Source organism: Macaca mulatta, chromosome 9 (assembly GCF_049350105.2).
Source record: "Macaca mulatta isolate MMU2019108-1 chromosome 9, T2T-MMU8v2.0, whole genome shotgun sequence".
NCBI lineage: Eukaryota > Metazoa > Chordata > Mammalia > Primates > Cercopithecidae > Macaca > Macaca mulatta.
Window position 1 is genome coordinate 125,821,730 of NC_133414.1, and position 12,927 is coordinate 125,834,656.

The following is a 12,927-nucleotide window of genomic DNA, read 5'->3' on the forward strand; positions in this document are numbered from 1 at the left end:
AGAATTTCAAAAGGGGAGGGGGTGCACCAACAGGGAGTAGGTCACATGCTTTAAAGGGCAAAAAGCAGAGTGAAGATCACATGCTTCCGGGGAAACAGGGCAAGGAAAAAATCAGAACTCCTGGTAAGTGTCTATGTTCAGCAGTGTACGTATTGTCTTGATAAACTTCTTAACAGAAAACAGGGTTCGAGAGCAGAAAACCAGTCTGACCTCAAATTTACCAGGGCTGGGGGTTCCCAATCCTAGTAGGTCTGAGGGTAATGCAGGAGACCAGGGCGTATTTCAGTCCTTATCTCAACCACATAGGACAGACACTCCCAGAGCAGCCATTTATAGACCTCCCCCCGAGGAATGCAATTCTTTTCCTAGGGTCTTAATATTAACATTCCTTGCTAGGAAAAGAATTTAGCAATATCTCTCCTAGTTGCACGTCCATTTATAGGCTCTCTGCAAGAATAAAAATATGGCTGTTTTTGTCTGACCTTGCAGGCAGTCAGACCTTATGGTTGTCTTCCCTTATTCCCTAAAATCGCTGTTATTCTGTTCGTTTTGAAGGTGCACTGATTTCATATTGTTCAAACACACATGCTTTACAATCAATTTGTACAGGTAACACAATCATCGCAGTGGTCCTGAAGTGACTTACATCCTCAGCAAGAGATTAAAATTAAAAAGGCATAAGAAATTATGAAAGTATTATTAGGGAAGTGATAAATGTCCATGAAATCTTCACAATTTATGTTCCTCTGCCGTGGCTCCAGCTGGTCCCTCCATTTGGGGTCCCTGACTTCCTGCAACAATAAGGAACTGAAAAAAGTTTCTTTTCGAACCACCTCTCCATTTGAGCCAGCTGTGAATTCTTGCATGCCAACACATCGTGACATTTGCATGATATAATTTATGATAGAGCATTCTTGTGGATGGAAAATTCATTTTTTAAAGGCAATTTGATTCTACTTCTACCACTAGCAAATCTATGAATCAGCAACTTTGCTGAGCCTCAAATTCTTTATAAAATGAACAGAGATCAGTTGTAAGAGCCTCTTTTAGCTCTAACACTGATTCACTATATTTCAGGAATAATCTACAAGATCCTAGATTTACAAATTAGATAAATCAAACAGTAACTTAATCGCTTTACTAATAGTGTTCTTTGTTTCTCAGATGACTCACAATCGAATTTCTTTCTTTTTTTTTTTTTTTTTTTTTTTTTTTGAGATGGAGTCTCACTCTGTCCCCCAGGCTGGAGTGCAGTGGAACAATCTTGGCTCACTGCAAGCTCCGCCTCCTGGGTTCGCGCCATTCTCTTGCCTCAGCCTCCCAAGTAGCTGGGACTACAGCCGCCCACCACCACGCCCGGCTAATTTTTTGTATTTTTAGTAGAGACGGGGTTTCACCATGTTAGCCAGGATGGTGTCAATCTCCTGACCTCATGATCCACCCGTCTTGGCCTCCCAAAGTGCTGGGATTACAGGCGTGAGCCACCGTGCCCAGCCTTGAATTTCTTTACAAAACAAATTATCTTAGTGTCTGAATGGCTTAGTTTACCTCCAACATTTCGGGAACGTGGGTATTAAAAAAAAAAGACTAGGGCAGCCACATTAGAAATTGTGTCACTGCTGGTTAAAAATATTCAGGGATTCAGGATTTTCCCATAAGTTAATCAATTATAATTATTCCCTTACACTTGCCAGGGGTCAGTCTTTTTTTTCAAACCAAGAAAGCGTCCTCACCTGGAGAGATTTGAGAGACAAATACTGAAGTCTCAGGCCCACAGGAAAGCAAACAAACAAAAAGAGAAGATGGCGTTCTTGCCTGATTTCAGACCACTAAGCATGTACTCCATTCATGCAAGGATTTGGTGGTTCCTAAAAGTAAATACTGTATCTCTGATATGAATAAAACTACAATTTCTTCTCAGATATTTTACACCTCAGTGTGATTGAGTTTAGTTGCTTCCTTGAGCCAGGGTGAAGAAAGACGTGTGTGTGTACGTGTGTGTATGTGTGTTTTGTGGGGTCAGGGTGAACTGGAATGCGTAAGTGTGTGTGTATGTGTTTTGTGGGGTCAGGGTGAACTGGAATCCGTGCGTGTGTGTGTATGTATGTGTGTGCTGTGGGGTTGGGGTGAACTAGAATCCGGGGGTGAACTAGAATCCGTGGAAGTGCTCGGTCTCTCCCGTGTTTGACTGACTCCCGGCCGCACACCCAGTCCCTGACACATGGGGGCGCACAACAAACATTTCCCGAAAGATTCGGGAGCAGCATCTCCACCAGCTAGCTGGGCTGCCAGGTGGGTACTTCCTTCAAAGCTGGGAGAGCGTCCTACGCCCACGCGCCCAGGAGGGCGCCCCCGCAAAGCAACGTCTAGGAGACCACAGCGGATGCCACAGCTGGCCCGAAGCGGATCAGCCTTGGGGGCTACGCATGCAGAAACAGGCGCGGAGTCCCCCGGGGGGACGCGAGCAGTTCCAGCTGGGATCCCAGTTTCGCTAGGGAAGAGCCTCTGGCTATGGGAAAGCGGTCTCCGAGTTCATGCGAAGGCCCAGGTCGAGGTCTACACTGGGGGCAGGGAAGTGGAGGTGACCACATGAGCGCCCCACCATTGAGCGCCGCCGCGAAGTCTGCGCTCTTTGGGTCACTTGGAGCGCGGCCAGTTTGGCAGATTTGTTTTTTTCCCGGAACAGCCCGCGGTGGCTGGGCTGTTCCGGAAAACTGCAAACTTTGCTGTGCGCGCTCTCCGGTGCGCAGGCTCAACTTTGCAGAGCGAGTGGCCAACTTTGTAGAGCGCGCGCCAGCTTTGCAGAGGCGCCCTCCAGGGATTATGCGTGCGGCGGCGCTTGTCGCTTTGGGCTCTTCCACCCCTGCCGGGCGCTCTGTCCCGAGGAAGGGGCGGCGCAAGCCCCGCCCGGCCCTACCCGGGGCGGCCCCTCCCTCCGCGGCGCTAGGGCTTTTAGTTCCGCTTTCGCTAAAGGGGCCCCAGAGCCTCGCTGCGGAGCGACAGAGAGAGACTGCCAGCCCCAGCCGCCCTACCGCCGTGGGAACGGTAACTAGAGCCCCCGCCTCGGCCGGCGCTTCCCCAGCCCGCCGGCCGTGCGCGTCTGGCCTCCCTCCTTCCTGTCGGCTTCCTAGTCCCCTCTCTGCCCCCAGCGTGGTGTAGGGGAGCCTGGTTGAGTGAGAGTGGCCCCGACAGCCTGCGCTGAAACTTTGGAGAGAGCCGTTTCTGCCCTCTCCATCGCTTGCCTTGTTCAGCTTGTCCTCCCTTCCCTCTCGAGATTTAGGAGAGGAGAGTTCGTGATCTGGCACAGCGGCTAACAGCCAGGGCTCCTTTACCTGGGTTCCGGTCCCCGCCCCTTGCCTGCCGGCGGCGGGACCTTAACCCTGTCTCTGTTAAATGGGAACCACGGTGATCGCCGCTGACTGTTGCGGGGATGAACAGAGTTGATTATAGTACGCGGTTCGCGGCAGTGGCTGTGTCAAGGCTGAGTACCCCTGGAGCTGAGCGTCCTTGCTGCAGGGCCCTTAGAGGGACCTTGAGGAGGTGGAAACAAGGCAGGAGACCTTTAGACGGGTGGAGTGTTAGGCTCCAGGAGACAGCTTTGCGGTTTATGGAGCAGTAAAATTACTTGTGAGTGATTGTGGGTGTATCATTTCCAGATCTTTAACTCTTGAACTTCTGGGCTCTCGGGCTAGTTGACGTGGCCCTCCCTGTTGTCTCAATTTACAGGCTATTTCCTCCTTTTGGGTCTCGCCAGCCTGACCTTCACCCTTGGTATGGCCATTGCCTAGATTCACAGTCCACCTTCCCCCACCTGTGAACTGTGTGGCTTTGGGCAGGTTACTTAACATCTCTGAAGAAGCTGAAGTTTCTGCAATACTAAGGTAAAGGCCCTGGTCTAGCAATGCCGTGAGCTTCGGGTGACACAGCGGAGCGCTTGAGTGCCCAGTAGATCCTCCCTTTCCCCCTCCCAGCTGCTAGAGGCAAGAGAGAGGGGGAAGTTTTCAGGTCTTCTCTGTGTGCCCTTTAGGAAGATTGTTTTTATTTGGGCAGGAAGTGAGGCACAAATGTATGATGTCACTTTTCAAGGGAAGAAGCTGCAGTCCATTTCCCTCTTCATGAAAGTAAAAAGTTCAGACAATAGCTGGACAGTGACTTCCTGGCCAGCTGTGTACCAACATGTGGGCCCCTGGTCAACATATTTGGAAACAATCACTACAGGAATTTTTTTTCAGTCTCTACAAAATATTTTTAAAATATGGATGTGGTTTTGAAATAAAGGCGAAGGTCGACAGTTGTAAATCGTCTTAGTCTCGTGGACATTGGTGATAATGGAAATATTTCTTGACGATTTAGAATGTGCCACCCAGTGCCTAGCATTTTACGTGCATTGTTTCATTCATCCTCCCAACCACTTGTGACATAAGTACCATTGTTTTCCCATTTTGCAGATGAGGAAACTGAGACTTAGAGAGGTTGAGCACTTTTCCTGAGGTCCCATGGCTAATATGTGGAAGAACTGATTCAGCCCCAGATCTCAGGGTTCTCAACCACCCTCTTGGGTCTCCTTGGTTCTGTTGTTTGGACAGTAGTTTATTCAAGGGGCTGAAGGATTCGAAAATACATTTAAGTTAGGTTTATAAAGAAAAATGGATTTGGTGCCTGTCATGTAGCTGACACTTTTCTGTGATCCAAAAAAAAAAAAAAAGATTAAGATGAGGTCTCAGTCTGCAAACAGCGACAATCTTGGTGACGAATAGTAAGAATAAGAGTTACAGTGACTAACCGAGATTTACTGTGTGCCTGGCATTGTTAGCGCTTTGAGTGTCTCATGTATTCATTTAAAGAGAAGTTAGACATATTTCATTTAAAGAGAAGTTAGACATATTTAACAGTGGGATAAGCAGTCTCCCTCAAATGGCTGCTCTTTGCAGTCTGGACCCTAGAAAGGGGACAGATATGAGAAAATAATGCCAGGCGTACCCTCTCCGGACAGCTTGGCAGAACTGAGATAGGTCTGGATTTTCTTGGTGCACTGTGATGATGAAAGGAGGAAATAAGGGGTCAAAACCAGGTCTTGGTTTGACTGAAATGAAGTGTCTGAGATCAGGCACCCCCACCTGGTTACCACCCTGGGCTATGATTGCCCTTTGGAGGTTCCAAAAATCAAGCCCAGTCTCATAGGAATAAGAAAGTAACTGTTTACCTTTACAGATTTGAAAGAGCCAAGTCCCACCACTGCTGACTTGAATTGTTAGAAGAGACCCTTTCTGTCACTGTAGACAGTGTTTAGCATCAACCTAGAAGGATGCTGTAGGTTTCAGACAGAAGACCTAATGGCCTACTGTTTGGAGGGAAAGTTCTAGAAAGTGTCCCATCATTGAGCCACAGAAATCAGCCTGAATTTTACATCTCAGTAGCTAAGTCCAAAGCCCTCTCTTAGTGTCTGAGAAGGATGAGGAGTTTATACCCATCCTTTGATGGAACATTTCAAATGTTTAATGAGTGCACGGTTCTCTCTGCCTGCATGGCTCCCACCTACCCTCCCTGCTTCCCGAACCTTTTCGGTTCTCAAGTCAGACATTTCCTCCCCTGAGAACTTTCCCTAATTTCTGTGAGGCTCTTGAGTTTCCCTGGTATGGTTACAGATTGTTCACCCTCAAGGCACACAACACAGTTGCATTTCAACCTAGACACCATCCTTTTTTTCATGTCTGTTTATCAACATGGCAGGACAAGCTCAATTTGCTCACAAGTATGTCCCTAATTCCTCACTTCTAGTAAATATCCATTGAATGAATGAAGAAGAGTCTCCAAAAGTCTCCAAAAATTCAGGTTCTTTGCCCATTTTAAAAATTGGGTTATTTGCTTTTTTGCTGTTCTGTTGTGAGTTCCTTGTGTATTTTGGACATTAACCCCTTTTCAGATATATGGTTTGTAAATATTTTCTCCCATTCCATAGGTTGCTTAGGGCTATCAAAACAAAGGCTTGGCTTTCTTAGGAGCCATTTTGCTTAGGGCCTTCCCCTTTTTCAAAACCACTTTATTAAGGTATAGTTGAAATATAAAAAGCTAGGCCTATTTAATGCATGCATACATAACAAATTTGGGGATAAGCAGAGATACACCCATGAAATCATCACCACCTCAACAAAGCCACCACCTCCTAAAGTTTCCTCCCACACCCTTTAATACTATTATTATTTTATTTTTATTATTATTATTATTTTCCGAGATGGAGTCTCGCTCTGTCACCAGGCTGGAGTGTAGTGGTGCAGTCTTGGCTAACTGCAACCTCCGCCTCCTGGGCTCAAGCGATTCCACTGCCTCAGCCTCCCAAATAGCTGGGACTACAGGTGTGCGCCACCATGCCCAGCTAATTTTTGTATTTTTAATAGAGACGGGGTTTCACCATGTTGGCCAGGATGGTCTCGATCTCTTGACCTCGTGATCCGCCTGCCTTGGCCTCCCAAAGTGCTGGGATTACAGGCGTGAGCCACTGCGCCTGGCCAATACTAGTATTTTTTGTGTGGTAAGAACAATCACCATAAGATCTACCCTTTTAGCAAATTGTAAGTATACCATATAGTATTGTTAGCTATAGGCACTATGCTGTATAGTAGATCTCTAGAATTTATTCATCTTGCACAACTGAAACTTTGTACCCTTTAACTATCACTTCCCCATTTCCTCCTCGCTGCCCCCACCCCCGACTTCTGGCAACCTCCATTCTGTTCTCCATTTGAATGAGTTTGACTCTGTTAGATTCCACATAGATGTGAGATCATACAGTAATTGTCTTTTTGTGTCTGGCTTATCTCACTTAGCGTAATGCTCTTCAAGTCCATCCATCTTGTCACAGATGGAGGATTTCCTTCCTTTTTGTGGCAGAATAATATTCCATTGTGTGTGTATACCACATATTCTTTATCTGTTCATTCATTGATGGACATTTAGATTGTTTCCATAATGCTACAGTGAATGTGGGAGTGCAGGTATCTTTTTGAGATCCTGATTTCAGTTTCTCTGGATATATAGCCAGAAGTAAGATTATTGGATCATATGCAATTTCTAGTTTTAATTTTTTGAGAAATCTCTAGACTGTTTTCCATAATGGCTGTACCAATTTATATTCCCACCAACAGTATAGAAGAGTTCCCTTTTTTCACATCCTTGCTAACACTTACCTTTATACACGCACACATATATACATACACATACACATTATATATGCATATGTGTATGTGTATACCATACACATATTGTGTATGGTATACCATATATATTTAAATATATATATACATATTTAAAACAGCTATCCTAACAGTTGTGAGATGATATCTTATTGTGGTTTTGCTTTGCATTTCCCTGATGATTAGGGACACTGAGCACCTTTCCATATACCTGTTGCCTATTTGTATGTCTTTAGAGAAATGTCTATTCAGGTTCTTTGCCCATTTTTAAAATTGGGTTGTTGTCTTTTTTTTTTTTTTTGCTATTGTGTTATGTGAGTTCCTTGTGTGTTTTGGATATTAACCCCTTTTCAGATATATGGTTTGTAAATATTTTCTCCCATTCCATAGTTTGCTTTTTTTTTTTTTTTAAATTTCCTTGCTGTACAGAGCTTTTTTGGTGTAATCCCACTTGTTTATTTTTGCCTTTGTTGCCTGTGCATTAGCATCATATGCAAAAACTCATTGTCAAGACCAATGTCAAAGAGCTTTCTCCCTGTTTTCTTCTAGGAGTTTTAAGGTCTCAGGTCTTATGTTTAAGTCTTTAATCCATTTTGAGTTGACTTTTTTGTATGGTGTAAGATAAGAGTCTAGTTTTATTCTTTATATCATGGGGATATCCTGTTTTCCCAACACCATTTATTGGAGACTGTCCTTTCCATATTGAATATTTTTGGCACCCTTGTCAAAAAATTAGTTGACTGTAATGTGTGGGTTTATTTCCAGACTATTCTGTTCCATTGGTCCATGTATCTGCTTTATGCCAGTGTCATACGGTTTTGATTACTATAGCTTTGTAATGTCATTTGAAGTGAGGAAATGTGATGCCTCTAGCTTTCTTTTTGCTCAAGTTTGCTTTGGCTATTTGGGGTCTTTTGTAGCTACATATGAATTTTAGAATTTTTTTATATGTCTGTGAAAATGCCATTGGAATTTAGATAGGGATGGCACTGAATCTGTTCAGTGATCAATTTGAGCAGCATGGACATTTTAACGTATTCTTCCAATCCATGAACATGGAATATCTTTCCATTTATTTATGCCTAATTTCTTTCATCAGTGTTTTCTAGTTTTGTTGTTCTGGCTCAAAGAAGACCCGTGTGTTGCTTAATTTGCACATATTTGTGAATTCTCTAATTTCTCTCCTGTTACTGATTTCTACTTTCATACCATTGTGGTCAGAAAAGATACATGATATGACTTTAATCCTCCTAAAATAATTAAGACTTGTTTTGTAGCCTAGCATATGATCCATCTTGGAGAATGTTGTGTACACTTGAGAAGAATGTCTATTTTGCTGCGTTGGATGATATGCTGTATATATGTCTGTTAGGTCCATTTGGAGTAGTGTTGTTCAGGTCCACTGTTTCCTGATTGATTTTCTGTCTGGATGTTGCAAGTGAGCTTTTGAAGTCCCTTACTATTATTTATTGCTATTTCTTTCTGTAGTTCTATTAATACTTGTTTCATATATTTAGGTGTGCTAATGTTGGTTCATATATATTTACAGTTTTTATATCTTTGATAAATTGGTATCTATAATTATAATATAATGACTTTCTTTATCTCGACAGTTTTTTACTTATAGTCTATTTTGTTTGATGTAAGTATAGCCTCGCCTGCTCTCTTTTGGTTACCATTAATATGGAATATCTTTTTCTATCCCTTCACATTTAGCCTATGTGTGTCCTTAAATCTAAAGTGAGTCTTTTGTAAATATCATGTAGTTGGATCTTATTTTTTTACTCTATTTAGTCACTGTATGTATTTTGATTGGATAATTTAATCCATTTATATTTAAAGAAATTATTGATAAGGGCTCACTGTTGCCATTTTGTGATTGTTTTCTGACTGTTTTATAGCTCATCTGTTTCTCTCTTCCTCTCTTGCTTCCCTCCTTTGTGATTTGATCATTTTTTGTAGTGATATGCTTTGTTTCTTTTCTGTATATATTTTGTATATCTACTACAGGTTTTTGCTTTGTTTTCACCATGAGGCTTACACAAAACATCTTATAACGGTATATTCTAAGTTGATAACAACTTAGTCCATTTGGGATTCTATTACAGTATACCCTAAACTGGGTTGCTTATAAACAACAGAAATATATTTCTCGTAGTTCTAGAGTCTGGACTGTTCAAGATCAAAGTACTAACAGCATTAGTGTATAGCAAAGTTTCATTTCCTTGTTCCTTTATTATATCTTATCACATGGTAGATAGGGCAAGGTAGAGATCTTTTTATAAAGGTACTAATTCCATTTATGGAGCTTTACCCTTTTGACCTAATCATACCCCAAATGTCCCCCTCCTAATACTATGACATTGGTGAATAGATTTCAGTGTATAAATTTTGGAGGGGTATGTGAACATTCAGACCATAGCAACAACTTAACTTCATGCACATTCAGAAACTCTACAGTTTTATTCTCTCCTTCCACGTTTTATGTTATTGGTCACAGTTTACATCTCTTTATATTGTATATCCATTAACAACTATATATCTATAGTTATTGAAGGTAGAGTTGTTTTTAATACTTTAGTCTTTTAACTTTAGTAGAGTTCAAAGTGATTTATGCACAATTAATACAAGTGCTCCCCAACCTATCATGGATTTACATCCCTATAAACCCAGTGTAAGTTGAAAATATCATAAGCCAAAAATGCATTTAATGCAACTCATCTATTGAATTTCAGAGCTTAGCCTAGCCTGTCTTAAACATGCTCATATCACGTTAGCCTACAGCTGGGCATGAGAATCTAATACAAAGCTTATTTCATAATAAAGTGTTGGATATCTCATATAATTTATCAATACTGTACTAAAAGTAAAAACAGAATGGGTGTATGGTTACTTGAAGTATGGTTTCTACATGATGTGTTTTGCTTTTGCAGCATTGGAAAGACAAAAGATGAGTAAAACCATTGTAAGTCAAAGACCACTTGTAAATTATTTGCATATTCTGGATTTGACTATACACTTACCTTTACCAGTGAGTTTAAAGAGTGTCCTTTCATTTCAACCTGAAGTATTCCTTTTAGCATTTCTTGTAAGGCAGGTCTAGTAGTGATGAACACCCTCATTTTCATGTGTCTCAGAAAAGTATTTATCTTTTCTTCTGAAGGACAGCTTTGCTGGATATAACATTGGTGGTTGGCAGTTTCCTTCTTTTAGCACTTTGATTATATTATCCCACTCTTTCCAGGCCTGCAAGGTTTCTGGTGAGAAATCCGCAGATGGTCTTATGGACATTTCTTTGTATGTAATGAGTTGCTTTTCCGCGTGTGTGTGCGCGTGCGCATGTGTGTGTATACATATATATATGTACATATCAATAGCTTTTGGAGTACAAGTAGAATTTGGTTACATGGATTAATTGTGTAGTGGTGAAGTATGAGATTTTAGTGGACCTGTAACCCAAGTAGTGTACATTGCACCCAATATGTAGTTTTTTAAAATCCCACATCGTCCTCCCACTCTCCCCTCTTATGAGTCTCCAGTATCCATTATACCAATCCGAATGCCTTTGCATGCTCACAGCTTAGCTTCCACTTATAAGTGAAAATATAGGTATTTGGTTTTCCATTCCTGACTGACTTCACTTAGAATAATGGCCTCCAGCTCCATCTAGGTTACTACAAAGACATTATTGTGATGTCTCCATCTTCCTTCTTTCCTTCCTTCCTTCCTTCCTTCCTTCCTTCCTTCCTTCCTTTCCTTCTTTCCTTCTTTCCTTCTTTCCTTCTTTCCTTCTTTCCTTCTTTTCTTTTCACAGCTTAGCCTAGCCTTTTCACAGACTCTCACTCTGTCACCCAGGCTGGAGTGCAGTGGCACAATCACAGCTCACTACAACCTCCACCTCCTGGGTGGAGCAATTCTCCTGCCTCAGCTTCCCGAGTAGCTGGGACTACAGCCGCATGCTACTACACCTAGCTAATTTTTCTATTTTTAGTAGGGACGGGGTTTCACCATGTTGTCCAGGATGGTCTCAGTCTTGACCTATGATCCACCCACCTTGGCCTCCCAAAGTGCTGGGATTACGGGTGTAAGCCACTGTGCCTGACCCTACATCTTCAGTTCTGATTTAGCTTATTTGAATCTTCTCTCTTTTATTGGTAAATCTAGCTAATGGTCCCCTGAGTTTATCTTTTCAAAGTAGCAACTTTTTGTTTCATTGACCTTTTGTATTTTTTTGTTTCAATTTCATTTATTCTGCCTTGATCTTTGTTATTTTCTTCTGCTAGCTTTGGGTTTGGTTTGTTCTTGCTTCTGGAGTTCCAGGAGGTGTGACTTTAGGTTGTGAATTTGTGATCTTTCAGACTTTCTGATGTAGATATTTAGCACTACAACCTTTCCTCTTAGCACTGCTTCTGTTGTATCACAAAGGTTTTTGATAACGTGTGTCACTATTATTCGTTTTGAAGAATTTTCAAATTTCCATCTTGATTTTATTGTTAACCCCAAAATCATTCAGGAGCAGACTGTTTAATTTCCTTGTTTTTATATAGTTTTAAGGGTTTCTTTTGGAGTTGATTTCTAGTTTGATTCTGGTGTGGTCTGAGAAGATACTTGATATAACTTTCATTTTTAAAAATTAATTGAGACTTATTTTGTGGCCTATCACATGGTCTATCTTAGAGAATGTTCCATGTGCTGATGGGAAGAATGTGTATTCTGCAGTTCTTGGGTAGAATGTTCTGTGAATATCCGTTAGGTCCATTTGTTCTGGAGTGTAGTTTAAATGCAGTGTTTCTGTGTTGACTTTCTGCCTCAGTGATCTGTCTAGCACTGTCAGTGGAGTATTGAAGTTCTCCAATATGATTATGTTGCTGTCTATCTCTTTTCTTAGGTCTAGTGGTAATTGTTTTATGAATCTAGGAGCTTCAGAGTTATGTGCATATATATTTAGGGTTGTAATATCTTCCTGTTGGGTCAATCCTTTTATAATACTTTCTTTGTCTTTTTTTTTTTTTTTAACTGTTTTGCTTTAAAATTTGTTTTATCTGATATAAGAGTAGCAACTTCTGCTTGCCTTTGGTTTCCATTTCTGTGGAGTATCTTTTTCCACCCCTTTACCTTGATTCTATAAGAATAATTTGTATTAGCTGAGCTTCTTGAAGAGGGCAGACATTTGGTTTGTGATTTTTTAAATCCATTCTGCCAATCTTTATCTTTTCAGTGGAGCATCAGGCCATGTACATTCAACATTAATATTGAGATGTGACCGACTCATCATGTTGTTACCTGGATACTTTATTTTCTTCATTATGTTATTGGTTTATAAGCCCTGTGAGTTTTATGTTTTTGAGAGGTTCTATTCTGTTGCATACTGACCTTTTGTTTCAGGGTTTAGAATTCCTTTTAGCATTTCTTGTCGGGCTGATCTGGTAGTGACAAATTCCTTCAGCATGTGATTGTCTGAGAAAGACTATATCTCCTTCATTTATGAAAGTGAGTTTTGCTGTATGCAACATTTTTGGCTCAGAGTTATTCTATTTAAGGAGGCTAAAAATAGGGCCCCAGTCCTTTCTGGCTTATAAGGTTTCTGCTGAGAAGTCTACTGTTAGTCTGATAGCTTTTCCTTTGTAGGTTGTCTGATGCTTTTGTCTTACTGCTCTTAGAATTCTTTCCTTCATGTTGACTTTAGTAGTAGCCTGATGACTGTATGCCTTGGAGATGTCCATTTTGCCATGAATCT

At 41.4% G+C, this 12,927-nt stretch overlaps 1 protein-coding gene across 2 annotated transcripts in view; it reads left to right on the forward strand.

Moving 5' to 3' along the window:
- The first annotated feature begins 1,193 nt into the window (after nt 1-1,193).
- CASP7 (caspase 7) overlaps nt 1,194-12,927 on the forward strand; it is a 52,776-nt gene continuing 41,042 nt past the window's right edge. Inside the window, exons 1-2 of one of the 2 annotated variants that reach the window (XM_028826879.2) lie at nt 2,952-3,045; nt 3,727-3,881. Coding sequence is in view for 1 of the 2 variants with exons in the window: in XM_001090833.5 (XP_001090833.4) it covers nt 2,512-3,045 (534 nt within the window). In the remaining variant the exon portion in view is untranslated. Of the gene's footprint in view, nt 3,046-3,726; nt 3,882-12,927 lie in introns of both variants that reach the window. The other variant, XM_001090833.5, reaches the window with a different exon arrangement.